The sequence below is a fragment of the Phyllostomus discolor genome, chromosome 8 (assembly GCF_004126475.2).
Source record: "Phyllostomus discolor isolate MPI-MPIP mPhyDis1 chromosome 8, mPhyDis1.pri.v3, whole genome shotgun sequence".
Classification (NCBI taxonomy): Eukaryota; Metazoa; Chordata; class Mammalia; order Chiroptera; family Phyllostomidae; genus Phyllostomus; species Phyllostomus discolor.
The window spans coordinates 42,523,772-42,536,070 of record NC_040910.2 but is presented as its reverse complement, the minus strand read 5'-3'; the positions used below and the strand labels follow the sequence as shown (position 1 = coordinate 42,536,070).

At 49.1% G+C, this 12,299-nt stretch overlaps 1 protein-coding gene across 1 annotated transcript in view; it reads left to right on the top strand.

The window, feature by feature from the left end:
- The first annotated feature begins 2,079 nt into the window (after positions 1-2,079).
- The window catches only part of OLFM2 (olfactomedin 2), a 67,486-nt gene continuing 57,266 nt past the window's right edge, over positions 2,080-12,299 (top strand). The window contains exon 1 of the mRNA XM_028521702.2: positions 2,080-2,224. Coding sequence (XP_028377503.1) covers positions 2,162-2,224 — 63 coding nt within the window. The 5' untranslated portion in view covers positions 2,080-2,161. The remainder of the gene's footprint in view (positions 2,225-12,299) is intronic.

Below are 12,299 nucleotides of genomic sequence, written 5' to 3'. Positions count from 1 at the left end.
ATGTACTGGCCAGGGCCTGGTCAGAGGAATAAAGCTCACATCAGGTAGTTCAATAGCAAAAACTTAATAGTGGATTTAAACAGAGGTGTTAGTTCAACTAACACCTCTTTAAGAGCAAATGGCAGAAGATGAATCGATTCTAGATTAGTAAACCACCGTCTTACCCAGGGCTGAAGCAGCAAAGGGAGGAGGCGGTTACCAGAGTCCAGGGCCTGCAGCCGCCTGCCAGGAGCCAAACAAACTGTGATGGATTCTGTCAGTGGGGTGGAGAGCACAGAGGAGACACAAGAGCTGCTCCTAGAGACACCCAAAGTGGGGGAGAGAGGGAGATACACTCTGGTTTCTTTCTTCCCACCTGCCAATCTTCCTCCTGGCCTCCCATTGGCTGAACCTAGCCAGATGCAGGGGAGCCTGGGAAATATAGTTTGAGGGGGTCATGGGAACCTGGCAAATGCAGTTTTCGGGGACTATCTCCCCTGATACAGAGAAAGCAGGTGGAGAATGTACCTAAGGGCATATTGACGAATGTCAACCACACAACAGAAGCCATAGCTTGACCATGGCAGTGACCACTTCAGTGACCAGAGCCCCAAGGGGAACATTGTTCACAGTCTTGAAACACAGTACTACCAAGGACACCACTCGGTAGGAAAGGGACAGGCAGGGCCCTCCCCCACTTCAGTGTTGACCACAGCCCACTCTTGGTCAAGAGCTCGAGGGCTGCACCAACCAGCATGCCTCCCCTACCCCATGCCTATGGCAGCCTTGGCCTGAGGAGTCAGCAAAGGACCAGCTCCCATTTGGAAAGAGGAGGTAGGGGATGGATGAGATGCCTTTCCTGGCTCAGCTTCTGTTTTGTGTCCTACATCTCATGGCTAGTGTCCTCAGCCCCATGCTTCACTACAGTAATGTCCTCTGGGGATTGAGTGTGCTGGCTAGGTGCTCTCTTTACGCATGAGTCACTGATGCCTCCTAGCAATTCTATGAGGAAACTGGTCTTCTGAGAGAAGGGATGCTCTTTGCCTAAGGTCATAGGGCCAAGAAGTGACAGAACCAGTGTTGAACCCATGTTCTACAGGACACCAAGCTCTTCTCCTCGCTTTGACAAGACCATCCATAATGTGTTATCTGCCTGGCACACAGTAGGATGGAAAAAAATCCAGGCCTCCTGCATAATATGGCTGATTCTTCTATAACCTGACTTGCTTGCTGCCGCCTAAAAAAAGCCATTGAGGAGGGGCTTTGTGGAGGAAAGGTGCCTCCGGAGACTGATGAAGAGGAAGAGGCAGAGAAAGGTTGGAGGAAGGACAAGGGCACCCTTCATATGCAAATTATTCATGTGGAGGTGGCTTAATATTTTGATTCTCTCATGGTCTAGTCTCCCATGCTGGGCCTTTGAACTGGGAGTAAGAGACTGTCCCAGGTGTGGCGGGGGGAGGGGAGACTTCAGCGGGAGCACCCGTGGGGAAAGGCAGGTAGGGTAGGGAGAGGGAAAACAGGGCACCCCCTTTGGGGGCAGGCCTGCCCTGCTGGCCATCTCCACTGGCCTCTGGTCTGTCTTCTGCCCCTGTTGTTGCTTCTCACTCTCAGGCTCCACCTCTGCCTCAGGCCACTTGTCCTGGCAGTGACCCCCTTCCCCCAACGTCCAATTGCACAGGCTCTGACTCAGTTTCTCTGCTGATTCTTGAGTTCTTTAAGGAGGGAGCCTCTCAATTTCTCTCCTTTGCTACCAGGCCTTCCTCCAACTCTCCTGCCCCTTGATGCCCCCATCCCCATTTTCAAAGAGGGAAATGTCCAGAAAGAGTGCAATTTACAAACACGTGATGGAACCCCTCCCCCATCTCCATGACACCCGCATAATGGCCTGGGGGGCTGCGGGTTTTGTCCCCAGGTACTGCCCCCAGTGCGGGATCCCCCACTTCCCCACCCGCAACACTCTTAAGATGAACTGGGGGCGGGGCGGGGGGCGGAGCCCGTAACAAAGACTCCCAGCGAGTGAGGGGAGCCAGGGGCGGGGCGGAATCCCGGCCGCCGGCGAGGCCGGGGAGGCGGTGGCGGAGGGTCGCCCGGCGGGGCGGGCGGGGTCGCGCCTGTGCCCGTCCCCGCGCCAAGGCACCGCCAGGGTGGGCGCGGGGACAGAAGGCCGGGCTGGGGGCGCGTCATGTGGCCGCTCACGGTCCTGCCGCTGCTGCTGCTGCTGCTGTGTTCAGGCCTCGCCGGACAGGTAGGGGCCCGGCAGGCAGGTGCGGGCGCAGGGGGCTCCAGGAGGGGAGGGGGGCTCAGAGGGTTCCCGCAGAAACGGGGTTTGGGGCTCCACGAGGCCCCCCGGGGCTGCGAGGGGCGGAGGTCTCAGCGGGGGATGGGCTGGAATGTCCACCCTGGCTCTGGGGAAAAGAAGGAGGGCTTCAGATCCAGCCTCAAGCTGATATGGTTTGGGGGACAGTCTGACCCCAGCTTCAGGGTTCTCAACAACTCGGTGACCGGGAGCCCACCACGCCCGCCATCTCGCTGGAGCTGAGGTGGGGTTGGGGGGAACTTCAGGGGGCTTTGGGATGTTGCTTACCCTTCACTCCCCCTATCACGGCTGGAGGCGCCCAGCTTCTGAAGCCCCCCACTCCTCACCTGCACCCCCAATGTGAAGAAGGGGGCGGGGCTCACGTGTGAGTGACTGATGGGGACATGTGTGAGGTGCTGAGGGGTGCTGGGTAAACGTGTGTCTTTGTGTCATGGCTGGGTGTGATTGAGAGTTTGTGTGTGTGGCTGTGCTGGTGTGTGTCCAACTGTGTGAGCTGGGTGTGATCAGGGAGGGTGTTTGTACGTGAGGGAGAGTCTGTGTGTGACAGCGGGAGGCTGTGGCTGGAGGGTTGGTGTGACAATGTGAGGCTTGTGAGGCTGTGCCTGGGGAGTTGTGTGACTCTGTGTGACTGGTGATGTGACAGCAAGCGAGGACTCTTAATCCTGGCGGTATTTGGGCAGCTATAGCTGTGTGTAGAGGACAGCGTGTGACAGTGTCCCCATGACTCTGTCCACCTTCCTGGGTGTCTTACAAAATGTGTGTCTTCAGGTGTATAGCAATGTGAGAGGTTTGGGGTGACCGTGTGCTGTGCAATGCCTTTGAGTAAATCACTTAAAAGGGGGTGTAAAGAGCAAGGGCTGTGTGTGCAAAGGTGTGCATCCATGCATCTGTGTGTGTGTGTGTGTGTGTGTGTGTGTGTCGCTGGTGTCTTGGACGCTCCATTATGTTTTCACAGAAGGAGGTCTCCCTCTCCATGTTACCCCATCTCTTTGGTGGGCTTGGGGCACCTTACAAAACGTGGGGGTCCAAGCTTTCTTCAGCTGTTGGGAAACCTCTTTCCTCCTCCATCTTGGGGGTGGAGGCACCCTCAGGTTCTCAGATCTGTAGGAGCTCAGAGGGAAGCCGGAATTGAAAAAAAAAAAAAGATCATCACAGCGAACATTTATTAAGTGCTTATTATGTGCTGGCAGTTTCAAGCACACAGCATGAACGAAGTAATTTAATCTTCCCAGCACCCCAATGGTGGGTGCTATTGTTATCCTTATTTAACAGATGGAGAAACTGAGGCACAGAAAAATTAAGTCACTTGCTCAAGCTCAGACCACTTGGGAATGGCATAGCTAGGATTTAACAGAGGCAGTCTGGTTTCTTAGCCCACATGTTTACCCTCTTGTTAAATAATCCCCTCCATGGTTGAGGGCAGTGCCTGTGTAGACACTTGGAGGGGGTTTAGGTAGAAGCTTCAAGGAAAAGGTCCTGGCACTTTCTCTTTCATGGTCAAGAAAAGAAAGGAATCGGACCCTTGTACCCAACCTGAAGGGGGCATTGGGAGGGACAGTCAGGCTCAAGATTGGATTTTCAGGCCTCAAGGAGAGGTTGTGGGGTTCTCTTCCTCTAGCACTCCTCTCTTTTCCCACTTTAGGACCCACATACTAGGTGGGATAAGAAGCATGCTCAGCACCTAGCATCAGGCTACACACAGTAGATGCTCAATTGATATGTGAACCAGAGAGAAGTAGAGAGTCAGCTGAGAAAGAAAGCGACAAGAAACCAAAGAAACATACACTTGAGAATCTGCTGCGAAAAAGTGAATGAGGAAAGACGTTTAATTTGATTTCCAAGGAGGGTCCTTGGAACCACCAGCTGGGTATTCTCTCCTACCCTTGCTAGCCCCTACGGAACTCAGTTTCCCTGTTTTACAGCCGAAATGGGCTTGGGGGTGCTGGAAAGTAAGTCTTTCAGACCCCAGGGCTGGGAGAGTCGAATGGGGGCGGGGCTAACTTGAGGTTCCATGGGGCGGGGCTAAACGGGGCTATTTGGGACGGGACACAGCTGGGGACAGTGGGGGCGGGGCTAAACAGGAATAATCCGCTGGGGCGGGGCTTGAGCGCCTACCATGGGCTGCAATTCCTCCAGGCGGCCACAGTGGGCACTACAGTGTCGTAAATCAGCCTCAGGCCCTAGCTTGCCCACCAGAGTGACGCCGGAGGCGAGGAAGGCCTCTGAAGAATTGTAGCTCTGTCCCTTCTCTGCCCCCTCCATCGCTTACCAGAACCCCCCCTCGGTCCCTGCTGGGTCCTGGGCGCTACGAGGAGTTCCTTCTAGGAAGCATTCATTCTTCCATTTAATCAGCACTTGATTAAGCACTGAAATGCAGCCATGAATCAAGTAATCAAATCCCTGCCTTCCTGGAGCCGATCCTCTGGCAGGACAGACAAGAACCAAATAAATACATAATACAATATCAAAACTAAATGTATGATACAATGCAGGTGTCATAAAGAATAAGTAGGGGAAAGAGAATTGAAGAGTAATCGTGGGGGGGTGGGGGCTGTTTTAGCAGGTGTGGTCAGGGACAGTGTCTCTAAGGAGATGGCATTTGAGGCCACACGTGAAAGAGGTGACAGAGGGAGCCTTCTGGGTATCCAGGAGCAGAACATTCAAGGCAGGGGACAGTAAGTGCAAAGGTCCTGAGGTGGGAACAAACTTGGTGAGTTTGAGGAGCAGTGAGGAGGCTGGTTATGGCTGGAGAGAAGTGAGCAAAAGGGAACTTTTAGGGAGACAAGACCAGGGCAGTCAGGAGGGGGTAGAGCACATGGGAACTTGTGGGTTATGGGCAGGGGTTTGGATTTGACCCTGACAGCAGGGGAGTAGCACCTGTCAGAGGAGTGGTCCACCCACCACGGGTATATCTTCAATGTTCTGGGTGTGGCCCATAAATGCCTTGAAGCTACCAGACAGCTTTCCATGTGGGAAGGATGGAAAGCTGACCACTAGATTTCCCCTAAGATCTAGCTACATCTTTGGTACTGTCTGGGTTTGGGGTCACCTCTTTCCTGGGGTCCCCATAAGATAGGATAGGAGAGGTAATTCAGTTTGCATTGCATGCCTCAGGGCCTCTGCACTTGCCGTTCCCTCTACCTGGGACACTGTTCCCACAGGTAGCTACTCGATTCCTTCTCTCTCCTTTTGCTTAAATGTCATTTACTCTGAGAGGCCCACCTCAAACATCCATCTAAAATAACCTCCCTACTGCCATTCTTTGCGCTCATGCTGTGTTATTTTCCTTCATAGCCTTTGTCACCACCTTTACACGGTTTATTTGTTCATTAATAGGTGCTCAACAAATATTTGTTGAATGAATGAATGAATGAATTCCCCTCCTCCTCCAACAGAATATTTTTTTTCCTCAAACCGTGGGACTATTGTGCAAGGGAGAGCTGGGGAAAACACGCTGCTCTTGCACCATCGCATGCCCATTTCAAGTCAACCACTGCTCCTGGATGTGAAGCATCAGGACAACCCCTCCTCATCTGTGCCTAAAATTCCACATTATAGGGCACCATTATTTGGGGTTAAGATGCTGTTTTCCCAGGCCCCTTTAGAAAATGTAAATGTCCCAGGTGGAGGCAAGTAAAGGCAAATAGGCAAATCTTAAGGACTCCTAGAAAATAAGTGAATTAGACATTTTCTTCCAAGGAAGGGAAGATCAGGGCTGGGTTCTGGGGCCCAGAAAGAGGGGCTGGGGCGACACCTACTGGTGGAATGAGGTTTGTGCAGAGACTGTGTGTGTGCGCGCACACCTGGCAAAGGTGTGCTGGCCGCTGTCCCTGTGTGTGTGTCAGGGCCCCCTCCAGGGTGAGGCAAATGAAGCACTCCCCTGCGGTGCAAAGTTGAAGGGGTACCAAAAAGCTCTGAAACTGAGGTAAATAAATCCTAATTCAATACTTAAGAAAATTAAAATTAATTAAAAAATCGATGAGAAAAATATCAAAATTTTAAATAAAGACAAAATTCAACTCTGCACTTGCACAGCTCACATCACTTGCCTCACCTTACCCCTGGCTCTATAGGAGTGTGTGTGTATGTTTAGCGATTGTGTACTTGACACTGGCCAAGCTGGGCACAGAGACATGTGTGTGCCATAATCATGCTTGTGGTGTGTGCACACAGTGCCTCTGTGTCCTCATGGGTTGATCATGTGGGTGTGTGTGGATTTCTCATGAGCCCAGCAGCTGGGGTGGCAATGACTTTGTGTCCTCACAATTCAGTGTCAGCACCTGGGAGGCAGTAGCTTGCTGTTGTCCTTTTGTGCTTATTTAGGAAGCATTTGCTGGGAGACTTCTGTGTGCTGAGCCTTAAACCAGATTCCAAGGGCTGGGTGACAGTTTGAGCTCTCAAGGGGTGGGATGGAAGATTTAACTTCTGTGCTGTTGGGTCTGGCTGTGCTGGGGAGAAGGGAGTTGTGACTGGAGCAGGAGACTTTGTTCCCACTTTCTGGGAAATCTAGTCTGGCAACACTGATGTGTCTTCATGCCCAGAGTAGAAGCCTGGTCTATGTTACAACCTCATCCCTCCAGCTCAGTCACAAACCAAAGAGGAACCAGATAAAGCAGAGAGAAGTCAGAATAGATTCCATGAGGTCTGTGCAAAGAAGCGTATTTGCATGGGAGCCCCAGTGGGCTCTTCAGTGCCTATTTACTCTTACTTTACTCACAGTTCTAACAAGCCTGGGAAGCTAGCATCTAAGCCCTGCCCAGCAGATGGGAAGACAGGGAGTCACAGTGTGGAAGACAGAAACCAAAGGGCAAAGCAGTTGAAGCCATAGGATGAAATGGAAATAAGTAGCTCCTTACCTTCTAGGCCCTGAGAGAGTTCTGGTTATTCCCAAGAAAAACACATGGTGTGCACAAGGTGAGCCAGATTCTTTCTGTTTCTAATTTCTCTAGTCATTCCTATGTGAAAGACATCAAGTGAGGCACTGGGGATGTGAAGGTCTGTGACACAGCTCACTGTGGAGGAGTTTTCAGGCCAATTGGGGAGCACGTGGCAGGCACATGGTACAATGTGCAAAATGTCAAGAGTTAGGTAGGCTTCCTGGAGGAAGTGGCACTTGATTTGGGCCTTGAAGGGTGAGTGAGTGAAGATTGGAGGGTGGACATTCCATGCAGAAGAAGGTTGTTGGCCAGGCCAGCAAGATTTACAGCACATGGTGGGTTCTGAAAATCGGAGTTGGGTGGAAGGGGGATGGTGCACACGGGATGGTGAGAAAGGAGGTGAGCTTGGACAGGTAGGCTGTGGTCTGGTTGTAAGGGCCTTGAAAGCTGGCTAAGGATTTTACAGTTTAGTGAGCTGGCAATGAGGCCATGGAATGGGATGTGTGTATGCATGGGTATCTCTGTGTGTGTGTTTACACAGAAGGTCTTTTATTTTTTAATCAGCAAAATACACATAAAATTTACCATCTTATCCATTTTAAGTGTACAATTCAATGGCATTAAGTACACTTGAATTTTTTGTGCAACCATCCCCACCATCCATCTCTAGAACTCTTTTCATTTTCCCGAACTGAAACTTTGTCCCCACTAATCAATAATTCTCCATCCTCCCTCCCCCAGCCCCTGGCAAACACTTTACTTTCTGTCTTTATTTTCCTCTAAGGAACTCACATAAGTGAACCATACAGTATTTTTCTTGTTGTTAACTGCCTTACTTCACTTAGAATTATGTCCTCCAGGTTCATCCACATTGTAGAAAGGAATTCCATTCTTTCTCAGGCTGAATAAGATTCCATTGTAGATGTATACTACATTTTGTTTATCCATTCATCCTTTGGTAGATCTTGGGTTGCTTCCACCTTTTGGCTATTGTGAACAATGCTGTTATGAACATGGTGGACAAATATCTTTCTAGACCTTTCTTCAAGCTCTTTTGAATATACAGGGTCTGGCAGAAGTAACACCTTCTTGAGTGTGGTTAGTAGGGGAGTAACATAGTTTTAATCTGAACATTTCACCTAAAATGTCATGTGATATTGTTATGTTACAGAATTACATGCTTATGATTTTGTAATAAAAGGGGGTGTTATTTGTGCTGGCCCTGTATATCAGAAGTGGGACTGCTGGGTTATATGGTAATAATGTAATTAATTGTTTTTCTTTTTAAAAAGATTTTATTTATTTTTTTAGAGAGGGGAAAGAGAGAGAAAGAGAGGGAGAGAAACATCAATGTGTGGTTGCCTCTCACATGCCCCCTACCTGGGACTTGGCCTATATAACCCAGGCATGTGCCCTGACTGGAAATCAAACCTGTGATCTTTTGGTTTGCAGGCCAGCACTCAATCCACACCAGCCAGGGCTATTTTTCATTTTAAACGAAAAGTTTAAACAAGATACTTGACTTGAAAGGAAAGCTATCTAGGATGCACTTCTTTTAATTTATCCTTACTTAAAGACAGATTGCCCTACATGTAACAGCTGCATACAAAAAAAGTTACAAAATTGGCCCTGGTTGGTGTGGCTCAGTGGATTGAGCACAGGTCTATGAACCAAAGGGTAGCCGGTTCTATTCCCAGCCAGGGCACATGCCTGGGTTGCAGACCAGGTCCCCAGTTGGGGGTGCGTGAGAGGGAGCCACACATTGATGTTTCTCTCCCTCTCTTTCTCCCTCCCTTCTCCTCTGTCTAAAAATAAATAAAATCTTTTAAAAAATTGTCCTTAGTTTTACAATGATAAGTGAAAAACATTAAAATTCTGCAATCAAACAAGGTATGCAATTTTGATGTTGTCCTTTTTTTGTTAAACAGTGTGAGCAAAATAACTGATTGGGATGTAAAGATAAGAGCTAATTGAGTTCTCAGTAATGGATAAAGAGGGTATTTTTACAGAGCCAGTATTTTTCTCCATCCCATCTCCATTTGAGGTTGATTGAAACATACCATTGGTCATTTTGTTAAAAATGCAAACACTGTGCACATACACCTGTTACTATACGTACAATAAAGGAATGGGGAAGGGGAAAATGAAAGGATAGAGAAAACCACACTGTAGTAGTGGGGAGTGGTGGAACCAAACGACGGTTTTCTCACTGAGGACGTCTTCTTGGTCTGGAGGGACAGAGGTCTGGAGTGAAGGAGCAGGTTGCTTCCTTCCTCTGGACCCCGCCCACCTGCCGCTCCTGCACCTCGTTCCTGTCTTCATCCTCCCTTTCCCACGGTGTGGGTGTGTCTGTTTCCATGGTTGGCTGCCCTCAGATCAGAATCTGATCTGCCTCATCAAGCAAACCCTGTCTTTCCCAGTAATTTAATTTACTAAATAAATTCATTAATTGACTAAGTGGTGTATGCCTCTTAATCATAAACTGCACCCCAGAACCATGCTGACCCGCCACCTTCGAATTAATATGATCATGGTTCTCAGTCTGACTCCTACCCTGGCTGGGAATTCAGCTGCTGTTTCACAAAGGATGTACCAGGTTCACACCAAATAAGCATACAAGCAGCTCTTGGAGCCAACAATGTATTTAATTTTTTGAGGAACTTCCATACTGTTTCCCACAGTGCCTGCATCATTTTCCATTCTCACCAGCGGTGCACAAGGGCTCCACTCTCCCCATGTCCTCACTAATACTTGTCACTACCTGACTTGTGGCTCTAGCCTGTCCTGTTGGGTGTGAGGTGATCTCTCATTGTGGCTTCAATTTGCACGTCATTAAGGGTGAGTGATGTTGAGCATCTTTCCATGTGGTTATTGGTCATTTGTACATCTTCTCTGGAGGAATATCTTAGTTAAGTCCTTTGTCCATTTTTCAGTTGGATTTTCTTTGTTGTTGTTTAAAGAGATTTTAAAGCCAGGAATGAGACATGGTTGCATTTGTGTGCGGGGCAGATCCTCTGGCTGTAACACGGAAGACAGACTGGAGTGGGAAGAGTAAAGGTGTGAAGAGAGAATTATTTCAGGAGCTGACAAGGCCTGAGGCAGATTGGTGGCGGCCAGAGGCACAGCGAGAGAGATGAATGCTTGGGGGTGGGGGGTGCAGGGAGGGTACTTCTCCTTGTCTGATGTCTGAGGTCCTTAACAAGACCTATTGTCTCCTTCCCGCCTCCTCCTGGAATTCTGAACCAGGCAGGAAAGCAGAGATGACCAGAGAGAGAGCCGGTGCTCAGAGGAGAGAAAAAAAAACAACCCCCCCCAGCTCTTCCGAGGGGGGAGGGTGGTGGAAAGGAGACATATTTCAACACCATTTCCTGAAACCTGCTGTAACCAAGAAAAAAACTAAAACTAGCCACAGGCCAAAAAGCTCACACCATCCGTGTTCTGAGGGACAGGAGCTGTGTATGTGTGGACATGAATTCATGCCTCCTTATGTGTGAATGGAACACCACAGAGGCCCCACTGACAGAGCCCACTTGGCTTATTGCAAATGACACTTAGTTTTGCTGGTTTGTATTTTCTAGACTTTCTCCTGGAAGGCCCTGCTATTTTTAACCTGCTGCCCATCAAACAGAGATCAAGCCTATGTTTTATGCTTAATACTTTAATTTATACTTTTGAGTAAATTTTCTTCTTGACATAAAACCTAGCTAGAGACATGCACAAATTATAAAAGTGCAGCTTCATAAATTGTCTTGAAGTGACATGGTGTTACCACACCAGGTCAAGGAACAGAACTTTGCAAAAATCCAGAGGTCCCCTCAGGCTCTTCCCCAGTGCCACCCGCACCCCAGGCATAACCGCAGACCTGACATGTCCCACCACAGAAGTTTGACCCACTTTTTGACTTAACGAAGTCATTAAATATGTAGTGTTTGGTGTCCAGTTTCTCTTGCTCAGCATAATGTTTGTAAGATTCCTCCAAGCTGTTGTTTTGCGATAGATTGCACGTTCCCACCTCTTCACTGTGTCCCGCTGTGTGACCGCACCATGGCACAGCTGGTCTGCCCTTTCTCGGCATTCGGGCTGGTAGCTTCTGGCTGGCACAAACAGCGCTGCTATAGACTCTCTGACACACTTCTGCAGTGAATGCCCGGGTATGCACGCTCAGTGGATTCTCTTTATTCATGGTAGTTCTGCTCTATGAAGACCCGGAGCACACTGAATCATCGCAGGGTGAGATTCCTGCAAACCTGTGGTCACAGCATATTTGTACACCAAACAATAGCAGCCTTGGTTTATACATTTCCATTTAAAAACGCCTTATTTAACATATGTTGTTGGTCTGTTAGCATCAAACTCACAGCCAAGGTGGTACGACTTGTACCTGAGTGAAGTTTATTGACCAGACGTATTTCCTCCTGAAGACACGTCACAGCCTTCTTGTGCCTAGAGGCACCAGACAGCTCTTCAGCATTATGTGTGGGAGCCACTTAAAACAGAAATCACCAATAAAAAACACGAACATGGGGACAGTCTGGCACTAAGTAGAGGGAAAAGAAACTGTATACGGTTAGAACTGAAACAAGAAGGCAGAGCATGGCCGTGTTGGACCTCAGCTGGGAACCTGTGGGTGGGTGATGCACTCCATGCATGTCCACAAACAACCACAAAAGCCCTGCGCCTATTGATGTGGGGTCACCAATAAACCACAGTGAGTAGGAGAGCTTGCTGACATGGGATCTGCAAATGATGAGACTCAACTGTACATACCCGAGAGTAGAGCTGCTGGGGCATGCAGGGGGTGGGTATATCGAGCTTTAGGAGATGCTGCCAAACAGCCTTCCAAAGTTCCAAAGGGTCTTTGAAGAGTTTGCCTGTTTACTCTTCCAGCAGCACTGCCTGAGCATTCTAGTTGTTACATACCATCGCCAAACACCTGGCGTTGTCTTCCTCGTTTTTGGCCACATCCTTGGGATTTTATTGTTACATAATGAAACAAAATGTGAAGCTGAGACCTGGATCACTTGGCCCTTTCTCGTCTTACTTCCTTCCAGTTCAAACTGCTAATGTTTCTGAACAGCCAGCTTTCTCTTAGATCTGCAGTCAGGCTCAACACATCCGCCCACCTC